The following is a 21142-nucleotide window of genomic DNA, read 5'->3' as shown; positions in this document are numbered from 1 at the left end:
CCCTATGGACTGCAGCCCACCAGGCTCCTCTGTCCATGGAATTTCCCAGGCAGGAATACTGGAGCAGGTTGCCATTTCCTCCTCCAGAGGATCTTCCCGACCCAGGGATCGAACCCACGTCTCCTGCATTGGCAGGCACATTCTTTACCACTGAGCCAGCTGGGAAGTCCTCACTAAAGCCAGCTGAGAAGCCCTTGCTTCTCAGTAAAACCAAGTCCTACAAAAGTCTTGGATCATGTTTCCCTCTCTCCAACCTCTGTTCCTCTTCCTCCGCAGAGTGGCCTGGCCTGGCCTCCAGATCATGTTGCCAGCAACAGCCACCCAAAGACGATGAATTTCTTTCCAGGCTCCAGTTTTGAGTTCCCGAGGAAAGGCTTCTGACCCAGTGGGGTTAGGGGCCCAGCCCTGGCCCAAACCCTGGTGGGCTAAAAAGTTAGGGTCATCAGCAGAATGGCCACCGCAAACAATATACCCACTAAAAATCTAGGGCAGGGAGATAGAATGGTGGCCTAGTGAGGAAGAGGGACAGACCCTCTTCAGAGGAAATATAGTCAATAAATTAAGGGACTCTGCATTAAATTTGAAAAATATTCGTTGATTTTTTAAAAAATCCTCTTACCAAAGTATCTAAGTTTAACTGATCCAACCCAGTTGGATAAATTAGGACTTAGCATATTTAACCCCCCACAGTGATTTTCAAACACTTTTTGCCTTGACCTATAATAGGAACAATACTTATTATCATGACCCAGAATATATATACACATAATTGTAAGCAGAGCAAAAATTTCACAAAGTAATATTCAAGTCTACTAATTGTTTTGAAAACCTCTGTATTCACTGATCTTTTTCCTTTGAGATATTACCTTTCTCTTCACTTTTAAAGGCATTACAGATGTGTAAATACAACCCCTGACCCCCCAGAGGGTTTTCCAAGGTGGCCCACTCAAGTTGGTAGACTAAGTAGGTACCTTTGCTGCCCCCAACACCAGCTACATAAATGATCAGTCAGCCCTTTTGTTCTTAAAAATAATGATCACCAGAAAAATTAAGAAAACCTACAGTATGAAAAATTATGGCCAAGATAAATGAATAGGATAAATGACAAGAGAGGTAATTTAAGAAACAAAAGAGATCATAGAAAAATTCTCTTTGGTTTTCTGCCGGGGTCCAGCCCCGATGGATCCAGGGAATTCGAAGCGGGGACGGCATCGGCAAGGATCAGGAAACAACTGCTTAATTAAACGTTAATTAAGGATATAAAGAGTAATAGAATAAGGATAGCTCAGTGAGGAAATTCAGTGGAGAAAAGAGGCTGAAATAAGGATAGCTCAGTGAGGAAATTCAGTGGAGAAAAGAGGCTGAATAATTCAGCCAGAAGGTGAGAGAAAGAACGACATGGGGAGACCAAGTTTTGGTGAACAAGGCCCGCACTTTACTTTCCAAAGTAGTTTTTATACCTTAAGTTATGCATAGAGGATAATGGGGGAAGGGGTAGAGTCATGCAGTAAGCCAGGCTTTCTTCCTGCAAACTTATCATACGCAAAAGTTTAGGTGATTTGCATCATCTTCTGGCCCGGAGGCCTGTTAACATTTTAAGACCCTTTCTTCAGAAAACTTATTTTTCTCTAAAGGTGATTAGTCAAGCGCCACCCTCAAAAGCGTTAGATAAAGTTGCATTCCTACAGAGCAAAGGTGTGGTGAGCTATAACAAGAAAAAGAATTAACTCAAGGGTCCCAGGTTGCAAACATTAAAGCTACTATTTACACCAATTATATTAATCAATACACTGCCAGGGACACAGCAGGTAAGGGATATGGAGACTTAGCAGCAAACATTGGCCCAACAAGTGAAAATCCCTTCACCAATACAATTTCTAATCAATCTTTTAACTGCTCAAAGGACTCTGTATTTAGACAGTTTAGGACATCTCATGCCTCTCACGGTTGGGAGGCTCTGAGCAATCACATGTGGCCGGAAAAACCTATTCAGGCAGGCTAGAGGACTTCCAAAGGAGTTTGTAGGTTGAAACACTGTCACACCCAGGAATTATTAACTGGAGCTGTAAGTTAACTCTTTTTTTCAGAGAGAGGTAGTGGGGGACAGCCCCCCATAAAGTCAGAGGTGTAGGTGAAAGCACAAAGCAGAAAGTAGGCAGACTCTGCTTTGGGGGGTAGATGCTCGAGAATTTCCAGGGGGACTCCTGAGGCTCGATCCCGCCTTTGCGTATGCCAAGCCTCCTTCCTCATGACCTTTGCCACGGGCGGAGCTCGCTCCCAGCAGTTTTCTTATCTTGTATCCACAGAATAAGAAGTGCAGGCTAATGGAAAAGAAACACGCAGAGACAAAGAAAAAGCTACTGTAGATTTTTAAATGATAGACTCAAAAGTTTCATAGAAAGGTTAGAAGAGAAAGTTAAAGACATCTCTGAGAACATTTATTAAAAAAAATTATAGAAAAAATATTTTTAAAGGATAAGTAATATCAATCCAAAAGGTCTAATTTGACTGTTGGAAATTCCAGAAAGAGAGAACAGTGGGAGAGATGAGAGGACATTATTTAAAGAAATAAGATTGAAATTATTTGAATGCTGAACAGTATGAGTGAAAAAAGACTACACCTAGATATATCCTCATGGGATTTGAGGATACCAAATATAAAGAAAAGAGCCTAAAAAATCCAAAGAGGAAAAAAGTAAAACCTACAAAGAACTGAAGATCAGTGAAACATCAGACTTCTCATTAATCATGCTGGATACTACAAGATAGAGGGATTCTTTCAAAGCTCTAGACGGCATTATTTTCCCATTGGAATTCTGCGCTTAGAGGAACTTTATAGCGAATTAAAGGTATGATTAGATTTGTAAAAATGCAGCAAGATTACTTTCTATGCACCCTCTTAGAAAAAGCAACCTAAGGATATACTCAAGCAAAACAAGGAAGAAACCCAATAAAGAGATTTAGGATCCAGAAAACAGTGAATCTGACCCAGAAATGCAGTGAAGGGGAGTCTCAGGATCCTAGCTATGTGGCAACCCTAAAGATGATCCAGTCCACATTGGAACATTCTGTCACAGAGGAAGAACATCTTTGATATAGAGGGCGTGGCTAAATTTGAGATTCTAATAAAGAGACCATATTGGAAACAAAAGAATTAAATCAGTTAATAAACTTCAGCAAAAATAAAAGTTATTCCAGACAGGCATGATTCCTATGTGAAAAAAACTGAGCTATGACATGATTTTAATCAAGATGGAGTACAAGAAAGGAGAATACATATGACCTTAGTGGCAGAAACGGTTTCCTTAAAGTCATTCTGGAGGGGACCCCCTGGTGGTCCAGTGGCTAGGACTCCACACGCCCAGTGCATGGGGCCCGTGAACTAGATCTGGTCAGGGAACTAGATCCCACTTGCCACATCTAAGAGTTCACCAAAGACGGAAGATCCCACATGCCGCAACGAACACTTGATGGAGCTAAATAACTACGTTGTTTTTTTTTTTTTTTAATAAAATAAAAATAAATGGGCTCCAGAGTTATGACACTGGCTACAGAGAAAAGGAAGTAAAATCCTAGCTCATTACTTGGCTCTTCAGTGAACAGTAATCACAAGATGTAAATAAATGCCCTTTACTGGCTACCAACTTTTAACATCAACATGAAGACAGAGCACTTAAGGTAGTTATAAAACCCAATGCACGAACCAGTTTATCCACACTGACAAGGCAAAAGTAAGGCTGAAGCTCAAATACTGGAGAGGGGAGGAGCTAGTGGAAAGGGTGAAAGTGAAGTCGCTCCGTCGTGTCCGACTCTTTGTGACCCCATGGACTGTAGCCTACCAGGCTCCTCCCTCCATGGGATTCTCCAGGCAAGAGTACTGGAGTGGGTTGCCATTTCCTTCTCCAGGGGATGTTCCCCACCCAGGGATCGAACCTGGGTCTCCGGCATTCCAGGCAGACACTTTAACTAACCTCTGAGCCACCAGGGAAGCCCTGGTGGAAAGGGTAGGGGCACCAATATCCGTATTTTCCATATTGAGCTTGCTGTTTTAGCCAAGAGAAAATATCCAGAGCATATGGGAATTGGAAATAGAGCAGTTCACATATGTGAAAAACATAAAATTCTGGAGAAACGGGGGAGATTACCATGAGCTAAACCTTCGTCTTTCACAATGCCCAGTCTAAAGTGGGCAAATCAGGGATTTCCCTGGGGGTCCAGTGGTTAAGACTCCACCTTCCAATGCAGGGGGCACAGGTTCAATCCTTGGTCAGGGAACTAAGTTCGTACATGCTTCGAGGTGCAGCCAAAAATCAAAAAAGTAAAAATAGAAACACACAAAAAACGAGTAAAGTTGGCAAACCAATAAGTGAAAGTATGTAATTTAGAGTTATAAAGGTAATCACCAGAACTGCTAAAAACAAACTCTCAGAAGTAGCTAGGCTTATGGTGAGCAGTCAACGTAAAATGGTAGTATTTCGTTTTGTCAAATGAGTTCTATGATTTTTATTGTTGGTTTTGGACTGAATTCCTCCTTTTTTGAGCTTTTATGTGAAAGGCAAGAACAGGCATCTCAGTTCTGGCATCTTTGGGTTGACAGGGACCCCCAGGATCAGCCATCAGAATATATTTTACACAGTGGAGGTTGAATGGAGACTCAAGGACCCATCCATGAGTCACATGTTTTAGAAATTAGAGATAATGTTTTTCAAGACATCTTTCTCCTCCCAGGGAGTTAATTTCTGCAGACATCAAGTCAGATGCAAGCAAATGTATTTATCTCCTTTCTCTCCCTCTCTTTCATCCCAGCGTGTGTTCGTGTGGGACCTGGATGAGACGATAATTATTTTCCACTCCTTACTCACGGGGACTTTCGCCTCCAGATACGGGAAGGTAAGAATCATGTTGTCTCTCTGTTTCTCTCTTTTTTTTTCAGCATAACAGTCTGTCCAGCTGGTTTATCCTGGGAATTGTGGGGGCAGCTGGTGAGGCAGCTTCTCCAACAAATGCTGCCCCTTTGCATCACCCCAGGTTTGAGAAGTCCTATAGAATTTTCCCTTGACATGTGAAAATTCAATCAGCTTCCCCCATTGTCTGCCTTGCCTTTTCTTCCAACACATGAAACAGTCAACATCCACTTGATCGGATGTAAGCTTGTAGTCTTCGCCTGTCTCCCTCCTCCTAAGAGGGCTAGGAGATGCTTCAGCCAAACCCAGGAATCCTAGCTGGAAAGTGAGGTAAAGTACTTTTCTTCCTCCCTATTGTTTATCTTAGTATCTCTGGCAGATGAATTTAATTTTCCTCCCATTTTTCTGAGACAAGGGGGAGGCATTTTGTCAGCTCCAACAGCTTTGCAAATGTATCATCGACAAATTATGTCGAGGAACCATCCAGTTAGAATTTCAGGCAGATGCTGTTGGTGGACTGGTGGTCCATGCAAGAACCACCAAAAACCTCTTAAAAATGCAAAAATGAGGGTTTCCCCAGTGGCTCAGTGGTAGACAATCCGCCTGCAATGCAGGAGATGCAGGTTCGACCCCTGGGTCTGGAAGATCCCTGGAGAAGGGCATGGCTACCCACTCCAGTATTCTTGCCTGGAGAATACCATGGATGGAGGAACCTGTCGGGCTACAGTCCACGGGGTCTCAAAGAGTCAGGCCAAGCAACAGAGCATGCATGCAATGCAAAAATGAACCCAACTGCTAAAACCCAAACCCTGCTGATTCTTTGCATCCATCCTGAGGGCTTGGTATCAACCGCCCTGTGGATGCTCCAGATGTCTGCCATCTCTTCAGGGAGACAGGTAGAGGTGGAGGGGTGGGGCTTTGGGGGACAGACACAGAATCAGCTTTTCTGAGTTAAGCGACCTGTCGGCAGCTGCTTCCACGCATGAGTGGGAACCAGGAGACTCACCAGCGCCTGGAAAATATTTCTGTTTCTGTTTAGAGCCCAGGAATATGATTTGACATCACCTCATGGCTTTTCCAGCTGCTCGTGTTTTTTATGAGGGTTGTAACAAGCTGGATGTGTAATTAGCAAGATAGATTTATCGTCTGCCGTTACGTTGTAAAGAATGTTAAAATGGTGTTGGTGGTGCAGAAACCTCTCGGCGAGGAGGAATGCCGTTAATATGTCTAGCAGTGCCTGCGGGAAATCCGGCATGCGTTTTTGGAGCGTGCACAGCTTAGGGAAAGGATGGCAGAGTCCAGAGCTGCTGAAAGCAGACTTGGCAGCTATTGCAAAAAAAAAAAAAAGAAAGAAAGAAAATGGGCTTTCCCAAAGGGGCTGCAGTAGCGAAATGCCCACCCGGGCTGGGTATTCTGTGGTTCTTAACCACCCAGATAAAACCATCTCCCCTAAGAACCATTCCTTCACTCTTCTTGCCCTTCAAGAAGTTCCACTACTTCACGCAACAATTTGGTTTCCATGGAGGGCTTTGTAATCTTGGGTATGATTTTTGTGTCTGTGTCTCACCACCACTTTTTAAACCAAATTATGCTCCTACTGCTGCTGAAAATTTGAGGGTATGGAAAGCTGGAGAGGGAAAGTTTAAGAGATGACAAGCATTTGTTTTCTGCATCTATGTCTCTATTTCTGCTTTGCAAATAGGTTCATCTGTACCATTTTTTCCTAAGGAGGATGGGATGAATTGGGAGATTGGGATTGACATATGTACACTACATATAAAATGGGCTTCCCTGGTGGCTCGGTGGTAAAGAATCCGCCTGCCAGTGCAGGATGAGAGTTCGATTCTCGGGTCAGAAAGATCCCCTGGAGAAGGAAATGGCAACCCACTCCAGTATTCTTGCCTGGGAAATCCCATGGACAGAGGAGACTGGCAGGCTACAGTCAGTCCATGGGGTCACAAAAGAGTCTGACATGACTTAGCGACTAAACAACAATACTGTGTATAAAATGATAACTCATGAGAATGATATGGCACAGGGAACTCTCCTCAGAGCTCTGTGGTGACCTAAATGGGAATGATACCCAAAAAAGGAGGGATATATGTATATGTATAGGTGATTCAACCCACTCCATTCTTGCCTAGAAAATCCTGTAGACAGAGTAGCCTGGTGGGTTACAGTCCATGGGGTTGTAAAGAATCAGACACAACTGAACGGCTTTCATTTTCGTAGGCGATTCACTTTGCTATACAACAGAAACCAACACAACGTTTTAAAGCAACTCCAATAAAAAATACAAAAACAAATTACAGGCTCACTTAAGGCAGGGACAAAGCTCAGAGCTCTCTTCTGGGCCCCATGGCGCCTGGTGCGTGTCAGTCCTCATCACTAGCCAGCTCTCTGCAGCCTGATCACCTGTTCACCACCATCTTTCCCTGCAGCTCTCTGGTCTCCAGTCTTGCCCTTTCCAGCCACCTACAGAGAGGTCATCCTAAAATGTAAGCCTAGTCTCTCCTCTACTGAAAAATTGTCAGTGGCTTCCCTGTAGAGAAACCCTAACCCCAGCCTCCACGGCCCTTCACGAGCTGGCTCCTTCCCGTCTCTCCCGCCCTGTTTCCTGCAACTTATCCAGAGTTGCTTTCTGTCCTCGTAACCTTCCACATTCTCCCCATCTATCCTAGGTTTCTCTCAGCATCAGAGCCTGAGGCCAGGAGGGAGTGAGTGCTGGTAGTTTAGCCGGGGGGTGATCCCAGGGAGCACTGGGCACAGAGTGGGGAAGTGAGGTGGGGAGGGGAAGGCAGCCTCCACAGGGTACGTGAATATTGGGTTGGCCAAAATGTTCATTTGGGTTTTTCCATAACATATTAGCTATTAACAAGAAGTAGCTATGGCTGCAGGTAACTGGGGCTCAGAGCTATTGGGGACCTCTGGGAGACTCACCTCAGAGGTTATAGCCCAAGGAGCAAGGATGATGAGATATTTATCTACAAATTCCCTTCCATCATGGGTTGAGGGATTCTTCTAGGGGTGTTAGCTCCCTGAATTGGCCTGCCCCGTGGAAACTCTAGGGCAGGAAATCACAGGTTCTAACAGGAGAGAGCCTCTGCTTGCTGAGAGGACCTAGAAGAGGGGCATACTGGAGGTTTCTGCTATAATCTAGAATGTTCTAGAAAGTTGGTGTGCTTAGGTTAGCTCACACTTATCTTTCAGTTTCCATTTTCAGTGTAACTGCCTCCAAGAGGACTTTCCTAACCACTCCCATCTACATTGCATCTCTTCCCATAATTCTTATTTTTCACTTGCAATTACGGAATTCCCTGGTGGTCCAGTGGTTAGGGGGCTTTCCCAGTGGTAAAGAATCCGCCTGCCGATGCAGAAGATGAGGGTTCGATCCTGGGGTCAGGAAGATCCTCTGGAGAAGGAAATAGCAACCCACTCCAGTATTCTTGCCTAGGTAAGCCCATGTACCCAGGAGCCTGGCGAGGAACAGTCCATGGGGTAGAGTCAGACACAACACCACTGGCCGACTGACGCGCTCACCAGAGGTTAGGACTCCATGCGCCCATTGCTGAGGGCTCAGGTTCCATTCCTGGCCAGGGGACTGAAAATCCCACGAGCCTTGTGACGTGGCCAAAAAATTAAAAATAAATAGAATTATGTACTCATTCTCTGTCTCCCTGCTAAGTTGTATGTGCCCTGAGCACAGTGACCATGAACATTTTTTTATCAACCCACCTAAGCACAGTGCACAGACCAGATTGCTCAATGGGTATTTGTTGGGAGAATGAATCGGGGTGGTCCTCTAGAATGAAAGCAGCATGACGACAGGCGCTTTTTTTCCCATTTTGTTCATTGCTTCATCCCCAGAGCAAAGAACAGTGCCCCCTACTTAGCAGGCATCAAATAAATATTTGGTGAATGAAGGGAGGAAGGAAAGAAAATAGTATCAAAACAAAAAATTCCTAACTGGGGGCCACCCGCCAAATTCTGCCTGCAGACATTTGTGTTTTGCCCCTAGAGTGTTAGAAAAAATGTGAATTTGTCGCCAACATTTAAAAAACCAGGAGATTGCACAGACCAAAATAATCGCGATGTCCAAGTCTTCTTGAAAAATTAGAAAATCTGGCAATCCTGCACTCCCAGGTGGCAGCAATCAGCAGGAGCTGAGTAGCCGCTGCCCAGTTAGTGGGGGTGGATGCTCTCCAGCCCATCCACGGCCCCACCTGGCCTGTTTAACCCATTTAGGGGACCTTCCTGACCCCACTGGCACCTGAGTTTCAACATCTGTCCTAAAATTTCGGAACCACAGAAGTTAGAGCTGGAAGGACCTGGGAGATCATCACATCCAGTGAGTCTCCATGGGACAGTACGAGAAACCAAGGCCCAGAGAGAGTGAGGTCACCCAGGGGATAACAAGAGGCACGCCTCAGGCTCATGTGCCTCCCTGGATACTCTCACAAGGTCCAGGGAAAACTAAGGTGAGATGCTCTTGGAGACCCCAGGTCTCCTGTGCCATCATCATCCCTCTTCTAGACTCTTCCACGAAATTAGAAAATGCTTGCTCCTTGGAAGAAAAGCTATGACAAACCCAGACAGCATATTAAAAAGCAGAGACATTACTTTGCCGACAAAAGTCCATATAGTCAAAGCTATGGTTTTTCCAGTAGTCATGTACAGAGGTGAGAACTGGACCATAAAGAAGGCTGAGCACCAAAGAATTGATGCTTTTGAACTGTTGTGCTGGAGAAGACTCTTGAGAGTCCCTTGGACTTTAAGGAAATCAAACCAGTCAATCCTAAAGAAAATCAACCCTGAATATTCATTGGAAAGACTGATGCTGAAGCTGAAGCTCCAATACTTTGGCCACCTGATGTGAAGAGCCCACTCATTGGAAAAGACCCTGATGCTGGGAATATTGAGGGCAGGGGGAGAGGGGGGTGACAGAGGATAAGATGGTCGGATGGCATCACTGACCCAATAGACATGAGTTTGAGCAAACTCCAGGAGATAGTGATGGACAGGGAAGCCTGGTGTGCTGCAGTCCGTGGGGTCACAAAGAGTTGGACACGACTGAGTAGCTGAGTCAGCCTGACCCCTCTCCCCACTCCCCAAGCCAGAAATGGCTCTTCCGGAACCAGACACTGGCTGAGATTGGAAGTCACATCACTTGAGCCGGCATTGATGGACTCTGAATCCTTTCTTGGCTCCCCAGCCTTCCACCCCAACCCCTGATTTATGAGCAGCCCATAACTTTTTAGGATGTGATCGTATGTGTCAAAAAGAGATGAGTGGGATGGCCCAATCTGGTAACCAACTTCAGGGCCTCTCTAGATCCATGAATGTTACCAAATGCAATGCTTCCAAAAGTAATTTTTCAGGAAAAGCTCAAACAATGAAAAACACAACTCTTATCTGTACACTAGCTTGTTCTCATGAGGATCAAAAGTCAGCTGCTTCCGGTGGCAGTCTCCTTCACCCCGATCATGGGGGTCTCAGGTAGAACGCCACGGTCAGTCCTTCAAGACTTTGGACAATGACCTCCAGCTCTCCTAGGTGAGTATGGTTGGTTGGTTGGTTTTGCTAAATCCAGCCACTCTAAGAGAGACCCAAAGTAACCATGGCTCAAACAAGATAGACGTTTACTCCTCTCACCTTGCAGTCCAGGCATAAGCAGTTCAAGCTGATAAGGCTGCTGCCCAACACCAGGGACAACGGCCCCTTCCATCTTGTTCTCTCCATCCCTGGAGCATTGCCCTCATTGCCAAGGTGAAACGGCTCACCCCTGTGTCTGCATCTATCCAGTGAGAAGGGAAGCAGGAAAAGGAATCCACTCCTCTCTTTTTCAGTTTTATTTTTTCCCCCTCCCTTTAAAGGGCTACAACCAGAAGTTGCACAGATTGTTTTTGCTCACATACCATTGGCTTCGACTTGATCGCATGGCTACCTCTAGTTGCAAAGGAGTCTGGGAAGTGTAGTCTAGACACATGCTGTATTAAAATTCAGGGATTCTAGGATTCTGAGAGGGGGAAAAAGGAAGAAGGTATATTAGAGGACAGCTAGCATTTTCTGGCACAAAGTCACCATGCAGTAAGAGGAAGAACCATGAAAGAGAAAATTGTTGAGGAAGAGTAAAATTTGCCCTGTTCAAGAGACCTAGAGGGCAATTGTATTTGTGTGTCTGAAGCTCTGAAGGGAGGTCTGGACTATAAACTTGGACGACAGTGGAGGGGATACAGAGGAGCAGGGGGAGTGTGAGCCCCATTCTGCAGATGGAGTAACTGAGATACAGACAGGTTATATAGTCAGGGTATTCACAATGGAACTAAAATACATGGCCTTGACTTTTGGCCCCCAGTTCCTTCTCTTTGTGCTCTTCTTATAGCTGCGGCTACACAAAGCATGTTATTAATAGCTTATATCAAGCAGGACACTCAGCTTCAGCACTCTGAAATGTTTAAACTACAAAGGGAATTTATTAGATCACAATAATTGAAAAGCCCAGAGGTAATGGGATTCAGGTTGGGCTGGATCCAGAAGCTCAGTATCTTAGGACTTGGGTCTTTCTGCATCCCTCGGCTGACTTTTTCCATGTGGCAACTCCTTCTTAGAAATCCCAGCTGAAAAAGAAGACCTCCTTTCCAAATTCCAGCACAACTCCCAGGCTTGAATCTCATTGGCCCAAACTAGGTCAAATGGCCACCCATGTATCAAAGTCTGTGGCCCTCTGTAGCCAGCCTAGGTCAGGAGCCTGGCATTGAGGGAACAGAGGAGCAGGTCAGCTCTACCCCAACCACATGGGAGTGAGAGGTGTGTCCTGAGTGGGCTCTGCAGGTCATGACCCTCTGTACATCCACACCAAGGGCCAGGATGGGGCTGTTGTGTTGAGCACCGTCCAGGAAGCAGAAGTCATATCAGTTGTAGTCCCAGCCGAAGGGGCGACTCACTGTTTACTTAGGGAAATAAAGAGCTACAGAGCTAAAATGATTAAGGAATGATTCAAAACAGAGTGATTGAATTTAAAACAGAAACTGGGCTCTCTTCCTGTTCCCAATCAGGGCATGTGCTGCTCAAGGCTGTCATCTCTCCACTTCCTTTCCATCTCTTCCCACCCAGTGCTCACAGCCAGAGCATCCCTTTGGTGGCTGCACCTCCTCGCATCTTGTGGATCCATTAGAGGTTCCCTGGAGAGCCGGAGCTGCCAGTGATCGCCGCCTCTTTCCTAACCTCTCCTCCGGCCCCACCTCCCCTCCGGCCCTAAACTCTGTTATTTTTCCAGCCGGGACTAGACAAATGCAAGGTGGTCAGGAGCCTTTGCCTGTGGCCAGGAAGGGATCCTAGGGAGGACTGGTGAGCAGTCTTTCTGGGTTCACAGTGGGTCAACCCGATTCCCCCTTTTGTGCCCTGCCTTCCAGGCTGCTCAGTACCGATTGGAAGCTCAGCTCTAGGCCCAGTTGTGGGTATGTGTGTTTTAATAACAGCTTATTGAGATATAATCCACATACCATAAATCTACCATTTCACTGTGTACAATTTTATTAGTTTTTAGTATATTCACAGAGTTGCGCAACCATCACCAGCATCTAATTTTAGATCATTTTCATCACCCCCAAAAGACAGCCCAAACCCTTTAGTAATCACTCCCCATTTCCTCCAGCCCACCCCCACCCCCAGCCCCCGGTAACCACTAATCTACTTTCTGTCTCTATAGATTTGCCTCTTCTGGACACTTCTTATAAATGGAATCGCACAATATGTGGTCTTTTGTAACTAGCTTCTTTCACTTAGCATAATGTTTTTTCAATTATCCGTGTTGTACCATATATCAATACCTCACTTTTATTGTCACATAATTTTAGTGTATGCATAGACTCCGTTTTGTCCATCCATTCATCACTTGATGGACAGTTGGGTTTTGGCTATGATGAATAATGCTTCTGTGAACGTTTGTGTACTAGTTTTTGTGTAGACATATGTGTTCAATTCACTTGGGTATATACCTAGGATTGGAATTGCTGGGTAGTATGGCAACTATATGTTTAAACTTTTGAGAAACTGCAGGCTCTTTTCCAGGGTAGTTGCCCCACATTGCATTCCCAAAAGCAAAGGATAAGGGTTCTACTTTCCCCACATCCTCTCTAGGGCTTGTCACCATCTGACTTTTTGGTTACCGTCCTCTTAGTGCATGTGAAGTGGCATCTCGTGGTTTGGGTTTGCATTCCCCTGATGACAAACTGTGTTGACTAATGACTGATGTTTTCACGTGCTTATTTGGCTACTTGTAATACCTTCTTTAGGGCGGCCTAGGTGGCCCTAAGAATTCTTCAGTAGTAAAGAATTTGCCTGCCAAGCAGGAAATGCCAGGTTCGACCCTTGGGTCGAGAAGATCCCCTGGAGAAGGAAATGGCAACCCACTCCATTATTCTTGCCTGGGAAATCCCACGGACAGAGGAGCCTGGTGGACGACAGTCCGTGGGGTCACCAAAGAGTCAGACACGACTTAGCGACTAAACAACAATAACTATCTGCTTTGATACCTATTAAATCCCTTCCAGTTTTTTATTGAAATATAGGTGATTTACAAGATTGTATTAGTTTCTGGTATATAGCAAAGTGATTCAGTTACACATATATATTCTTTTTATATTCTTTTCCATCACTTTATTTCAAGATATTGAATATATTAATAATTCCCTGTGCTATAGAGTCATTGTTTAGTTGCTAAGTCATGCTTGACTTTTTTGCAACTCCATGGACTGTAGCCCGCCAGGCTCCTCTGTCCTTGGATTTCTCAACAAGAATGCTGAAATGGATTGCTGTTTCCTTCCTAATCCCTTCCTGAGGGATTGAACTGTTTTTCAAGACATATTCAATATCTTGAAATAAACTAATGGAAAAGAGTATGAAAAGAATATATATGTATAACTGAATCACTTTGCTATATACCAGAAACTTGTACAATATTGTAAATCAGCTCTATTTCAGTAAAAAAAAAAACAGCAAAGGATTTAATAGGTGTTTCTTTAAAGCAGATACTTGTTGTTGTTTAGTCGCTAAGCTGTGTCTGACTCTCTTGTGACCTCATGGACTGGCGTCCACCAGGCTCCTCTGTCCAGGGGATTTCCCACCTTGGCAGGCAGAAAGTCTCCTGCCTTGGCAGGTGGATTCTTTACCACTGATCCTCCTGGGAAGCCTTGGGCTATACAGTAGGCCTTTGTTATTTATCTGTTTATATATAGTAGTTTGTACTTGCTAATCCCAAACTCCTAATTCATCCCTCCCCTTTGGTAACCATGAGTCTGTCTTCTGTGTCTGAGTCTGTTTCCGTTTTATAAATAAGTTACTTTGTATGTTTTAGATTCCACATATAACGGATACCATACAGTATTTGTCTTTCTCCGTCGACTTACTTCACTTAGTGTGGTAATTTCCAGGTCCATCCATATTGCCGCAAATGTCTTTATTTCATTTTTTTATGGTTGACTAGTATTTTGACCCACACACATATCTTCTTTTATCTTTTCACCTGTCAGTGGATCCTTTGCCCATTTGCGAGTAGTTCATTTGTCTTTTGTCATTGAGTTGTAAGAGTTCTTTATACATTCTGGATAACACACCATTATCAGATACGTGATTTGCAAATGTTTTCTCCCTTTCTGTGGGTTGTCTTTTCACCTTATTGATGATGTCCTTTGAAGGATATGAAATATTGCAGGGGGAAGGGGTTTAAATTAAAACTTTTTAAAAGTGGCCCAGGAAGGAGCCCTCATGGAGAGGCTGAATTTTGAAAAAAAGACTTAAAAGGAGGTGGAGGAACAGGTATCTGCTGTAAGAGCAAGAGGAAACAGCAAGTACAAAGGCCCTGAGGCAGAAGTCTGCCTGATGGACTTGAGGGACAAAAAAAAGCTAACATGTTTGGAGCACAACAAGTCAGGGGAAAAATAGTAACTCAACTCGCTTTTCCCCTGAAGAGGGAGCCGTGAGGTTTGAAACAGAGAAAGGACAGACAGGGTCTGAGTTATACTTCTAAAGAGTCTCTCTTGCTGCTCCCCAGAAAAAGGGGGGTGTCCTGGCTGGAAGCAGAGAGACCAGTGAGGGGACTGCTGGAGCAGTCCCGCTGAAACACGATGGCTGTTTGGACCAGAGTGGGTGAGATGCTGGAAGACGAGCAGTGCAGCAGTCTGGACATACTGTGACGGCAGAACCAACCACACATAGAGTGCAAAGCGAGTCCTTATTCTCACCCCCTGGGCTTCAGAGATGTCTTACTCACTGTCCATGGTCTCCCTCTAAAGGGACCTGATCTCTTCTCCCTCTATTGCCAACTAGCACATTCCTCTTGGAAAAAATCTCCCCTTTTTTTTGGAGGGGGGGGGCACATTCACTGTATACCAAGTACTCTGCTGCTGTGAACATGTGTTTTTTGGGTTTTGGTGGGTTTTTGTTGTTAGTTTTGTTTTTTTGAGTTGAACCTAAGTGCCAACATGGAGTTATTCACACTTTGCCCACACAGGCCTCTTCCTTATATCACGTGGGCACATGTATGTTTCCTTGGAGGCCCGTTTGGACTCTCCCTGCTCCCCTGCTTGTAGTTCATCGTGTACCATGCTGTGTACTTCCCTGTAAAGTATGTATTACCTTCTTGTGTGCGTTTATTCCTTCTGCCTGTAGGTGGCGCTGTTTGAGTAGCCCTTTTTCTTACCTTTCTCCCTCGGCACGGTGGTCCCAGGTCCTTCCACGTGGCCGTATGCCCTGCTCCATTGCTCTAACTCAGTGGTCTTCAGCTGGAGGTGACTTTGCCCCCAAAGTGACATTTGGCAGTGTCAACCGCTTTTGGCTGTGGCGACTTGGGGTTTCTTACTAGCACCTAGTGGGGAGAGGCCAGGTATACCGCTAAACATCCTACAAGGCTAGCGGTTTTTTGGCGCCAGGGATGGGTTTCATGGAAGACAGTTTTTCCACAGACCAGGGTAAAGAGGATGGTTTCAGGCACATTACACTTATTGTGCACTTTATTTCTATTATTATTACATCAGCTCCACCCCCGATCATCAGGCATTAGATCCCAGGGGTTGGGAACCCCTGCTGTAACGCACTGGACAGTCCCCCACAACAGAGGATTATCTAGCACCAAACGTCCGTAGTGCTGGGGTTGCGAAACATCACATCCATCTGCTGCTCTGAGTTCCAGGGTTCCTCGTCTTCCTTATCCCCTCTCCCTGCAGGGAGGACACCCAGGGTCCACCAGCTGCCCACCAGCACAGAGAATGCTGTGACAAGCACCCTTTATGAGCTGCCTCTGAGCTTTATACCACTAACCTATAAGGCAAGACTGTTCTATTACACCCATTTCTGGGAAGACTGAGGCTCCGCAAGGCAGCATGATTCAGCCCAGGTCATCCACCTTGAAAGACATGAGACCCAGAAGGCAGCCCACCGCTCTTAGTCAGCATCTAAACTGCATCCCCAGTGATCCATGTGAACGTCCTCAGGGTGCAAATTAAAAGCCACTGGAGGGACTTCCCTGGTGGCCCGGTGATTAAGAATCCGCCTTCCAATGCGGGTTCAATTCCTGGTCAGGGAACTAAGATCCCACAAGCTTCGAGGCAACTAAGCCCACACCGCAACTAGAAGGAAGCCCGTGCACTGCAATGAAGAGCCCATGTGCCACAGCTAAGACCCAACGCAGCCAAATAGTTTTTAAAAAGAAGAACTTCCTTTAAAAAAAAACAAACCAGCGTTATGAACTCTTCTGCTTGACTGGGCTCCAGGAGCACACAGACTGGATCTGATGTCTTCATAGCTTCATCCCCTGGCAGCCGACAGTGCCTGGCACATCCAGTTGATAAATATTTGTGGAATAAACAAATAAATAAACAGCTCATGGGTAGGGAGATTTTGGTGTATGTGGTTGCATGCACTGCAGAAATGAGATTCCAGGGTGTCTGCCCTGCAGGAAACAAACACCCACATGCTTGACAAGATAGGGGGCTGTCAGCATCGATCCGAGGCCAAGATGCCAGGTGCCAACCTGGCCTGACCTCACCCAGCTGTGGAGCTGGGCCCACAGCAGGAGCTCAGCAAAGGCTATGGAAAGTTGAGTAAGTGGCCCCTCCAGGCAGGCCTGGGGCCAGGGACTCTTTGGCAGGTGGAGGACCTGGGATGCAGCCAGGTGAGCCTTGGTGCCTGAGCAGACTCCAATCAAGGGCTCCTCTCCACATCACCCCTTTAAAAGAGCCAGCCCCTGCTCAATCTGAAGAAATTAGAGGTTTCACACTGGCAATGTAGGGGGCCAGATCTGGCTTGAAGACAAGTTGGCCCTCTGGCATTTCCTTAAGTTCTCAATTCATTGCCAGTATTTTAAAATCTGGATGTCTCCCTTCTCTTGGAAAACAGGAAGATCTGGCAACACCAGGCCTGAGTTTTCAGAGTGGAGACCCTTTGGCAGGATGTGTGCCCTGGGGTTCACCCCTGCCCCCTTCACTCCCTGGAGTCACTTACCCTCCCTGGGCTGTGGGTTGTGGCTCCATGGTGCCTCATTTGCACCCCCAGAGGCATTTACATTTGTGCCCTGCCAGTGCCAGGTTGTGCCCAGCCTAGGTGGGATATATAGGGCAGAGGTTACTGGTCCCTGTGCCCTCCGGGTCCTCTGCATGGACTCTAAGACATATGGGTCCCTGGTTCCCTCCAACCAGATTCCAAGCTTTGTCAGGTGGTTCAAAAATGATGCCTTTAGGACTGCCCACCCCACAAAATGCAGGCTGTTACTTCCTAAGGATCATCTGTTCCAGGAATCCATTATCATGACTGCGAATTCTGTTCACTCAGTTCAGTTCAGTCGCTCAGTCGTGTCCGACTCTTTGCGACCCCATGAATCGCAGCACGCCAGGCCTCCCTGTCCATCACCAACTCCCGGAGTTCACTCAGACTCAAGTCCATCAAGTCAGTGATGCCATCCAGCCATCTCATCCTCTGTCGTCCCCTTCTCCTCCTGCCCTCAATCCCTCCCAGCATCAGAGTCTTTCCCAATGAGTCAGCTCTTTGCATGAGGTGGCCAAACTACTGGAGTTTCAGCTTCAGCATCATTCCCTCCAAAGAAATCCCAGGGCTGATCTCCTTCAGAATGGACTGGTTGGATCTCCTTGCGGTCCAAGGGACTCTCAAGAGTCTTCTCCAACAACACAGTTCAAAAGCATAAATTCTTCAGCACTCAGCCTTCTTCACAGTCCAACTCTCACATCCATACATGACCACAGGAAAAACCATAGCCTTGACTAGACGGACCTTTGTTGGCAAAGTAATGTCTCTGCTTTTGAATATGCTATCTAGGTTGGTCCTAACTTTCCTTCCAAGGAGTAAGCGTCTTTTAATTTCATGGCTGCAGTCACCATCTGCAGTCATTTTGGAGCCCAGAAAAATAAAGTCTGACACTGTTTCCCCATCTATTTCCCATGAAGTGATGGGACCGGATGCCATGATCTTCATTTTCTGAATGTTGAGCTTTAAGCCAACTTTTTCACTCTCCACTTTCACTTTCATCAAGAGGCTTTTTAGTTCCTCTTCACTTTCTGCCATAAGGGTGGTGTCATCTGCATATCTGAGGTTATTGATATTTCTCCCGGCAATCTTGATTCCAGCTTGTGCTTCTTCCAGCCCAGTGTTTCTCATGATGTACTCTGTATAGAGGTTAAATAACCAGGGTGACAAGATACAGCCTTGACGTACTCCTTTTCCTATTTGGAACCAGTCTGTTGTTCCATGTCCAGTTCTAACTGTTGTTTCCTGACCTGCATACAGATTTCTCAAGAGGCAGATCAGGTGGTCTGGTATTCCCATCTTTCAGAATTTCCACAGTTTATTGTGATCCACACAGTCAAAGGCTTTGGCATAGTCAATAAAGCATAAATAGATGTTTTTCTGGAACTCTCTTGCTTTTTCCATGATCCAGTGGATGTTGGCAATTTGATCTCTGGTTCCTCTGCCTTTTCTAAAACCAGCTTGAACATGAGGAAGTTCACGGTTCATGTATTGCTGAAGCCTGGCTTGGAGAATTTTGAGCATTACTTTGCTAGCGTGTGAGATGAGTGCAATTGTGCGGTAGTTTGAACATTCTTTGGCCTTGCCTTTCTTTGGGATTGGAATGAAAACTGACCTTTTCCAGTCCTGTGGCCACTGCTGAGTTTTCCAAATTTGCTGGCATATTGAGTGCAGCACGTTCACAGCATCATCTTTCAGGATTTGGAATAGCTCAACTGGAATTCTATCACCTCCACTAGCTTTGTTCGTAGTGATGCTTTCTAAGGCCCACTGGACTTCACATTCCAGGATGTCTGGCTCTAGGTCAGTGATCACACCATTGTGATTATCTGGGTCGTGAAGATCTTTTTTGTACAGTTCTTCTGTGTATTCTTGCCATCTCCTTAATATCTTCTGCTTGTGTTAGGTCCATACCATTTCTGTCCTTTATCGAGCCCATCTTTGCATGAAAGGTTACCTTGGTATCTCTAATTTTCTTGAAGAGATCTCTAGTCTTTCCCATTCTGTTGTTTTCCTCTATTTCTTTGCATTGATCACTGAGGAAGGCTTTCCTACCTCTTCTTGCCATTCTTTGAAACTCTGCATTCAGATGCTTATATTTTTCCTTTTCTCCTTTGCTTTTCGCTTCTCTTCTTTTCACAGATATTTGTCAGGCCTCCCCAGACAGCCATTTTGCTTTTCTGCCTTTCTTTTCCATGGGGATGGTCTTGATCCCTGTCTCCTGTACAATGTCACGAACTTATTCCATAGTTCATCAGGCACTCTATCTATCAGATCTAGTCCCTTAAATCTATTTCTCACTTCCACTGTATAATCATAAAAGATTTGATTTAGGTCATGCCTGAATGGTCTAGTGATTTTCCCTACTTTCTTCAATTTAAGTCTGAATTTGGTAATAAGGAGTTCATGATCTGAGCCACAGTCAGCTCCCAGTCTTGTTTTTGTTGACTGTATAGAGCTTCTCCATCTTTGGCTGCAAAGAACATAATCAATCTGATTTTGGTGTTGACCATCTGGTGATGTCCATGTGTAGAGTCTTCTCTTGTGTTGTTGGAAGAGGGTGTTTGCTATGACCAGTGCATTTTCTTGGCAAAACTCTATTAGTCTTTGCCCTGCTTCATTCCGTATTCCAAGGCCAGATTTGCCTGTTACTCCAGGTGTTTCTTGACTTCCTACTTTTGCATTCCAGTCCCCTATAATGAAAAGGACATCTTTCTTGGGTGTTAGTTCTGAAAGGTCTTGTAGGTCTTCATAGAACCGTTCAACTTCAGCTTCTTCAGTGTTACTGGTTGGGGCATGAACTTGGATTACTGTGATATTGAATGGTTTGCCTTGGAAACGAACAGAGATCATTCTGTCGTTTTTGAGATTGCATCCAAGTTCTGCATTTCAGACTCTGTTGATCATGATAGCTACTCCATTTCTTCTGAGGGATTCCTGCCTGCAGTAGTAGATATAATGGTCATCTGAGTTAAATTCAGCCATTCCAGTCCATTTGAGTTCACTGATTCCTAGAAAGTCAACATTCACTCTTGCCATCTTCTGTTTGACCACTTCCAATTTGCCTTGATTCATGGACCTGACATTCCAGGTTCCTATGCAATATTGCTCTTTACAGCATCGGACCTTGCTTCTATCACCAGTCACATCCACAGCTGGGTATTGTTTTTGCTTTGGCTCCATCCCTTCATTCTTTCTGGAGTTATTTGTCCACTGATCTCCAGTAGCATATTGGGCACCTACTGACCTGGGGAGTTCCTCTTTAGTATCCTATCATTTTGCCTTTTCATACTGTTCATGGGGTTCTCAAGGCAAAAATAGTGAAGTGGTTTGCCATTCCCTTCTCCAGCGGACCACATTCTGTCAGATCTCTCCACCATGACCCACCTGTCTTGGGTTGCCCCACGGGCATGGCTTAGTTTCATTGAGTTAGACAAGGCTGTGGTCCTAGTGTGATTAGATTGATTAGTTTTCTGTGAGTATGGTTTCAGTGTGTCTGCCCTCTTGCAACACCTACCATCTTACTTGGGTTTCTCTTACCTTGGACGTGGGGTATTTCTTCACAGCTGCTCCAGCAAAGCGCAGCCACTGCTCCTTACCTTGGATGAGGGGTATCTCCTCACTGCTACCCTTCCTGACCTTCAATGTGGGATAACGCCTTTAGGCCCTCCTGCGCCCGTGCAGCCACCACTCTTTGGACGTGG

General features: G+C 45.4%; 1 protein-coding gene across 7 annotated transcripts in view; it reads left to right on the top strand.

Annotated features, from left to right (window-relative positions):
- Positions 1–21142, top strand: part of EYA2 (EYA transcriptional coactivator and phosphatase 2) — a 266855-nt gene that overhangs the window by 175330 nt on the left and 70383 nt on the right. For all 7 annotated transcript variants that reach the window (XR_011466464.1, XM_070381091.1, XM_070381090.1 and 4 more), the window contains one exon: positions 4807–4890. Coding sequence is in view for 6 of the 7 variants with exons in the window: in XM_070381091.1 (XP_070237192.1) it covers positions 4807–4890 (84 nt within the window). In the remaining variant the exon portion in view is untranslated. The remainder of the gene's footprint in view (positions 1–4806; positions 4891–21142) is intronic.

This window comes from Bos mutus, chromosome 13 (genome assembly GCF_027580195.1).
Source record: "Bos mutus isolate GX-2022 chromosome 13, NWIPB_WYAK_1.1, whole genome shotgun sequence".
In the NCBI taxonomy this organism is placed as follows: domain Eukaryota; kingdom Metazoa; phylum Chordata; class Mammalia; order Artiodactyla; family Bovidae; genus Bos; species Bos mutus.
The sequence above is the reverse complement of the archived record's forward strand: the minus strand, read 5'-3'. Positions and strand labels throughout refer to the sequence as shown.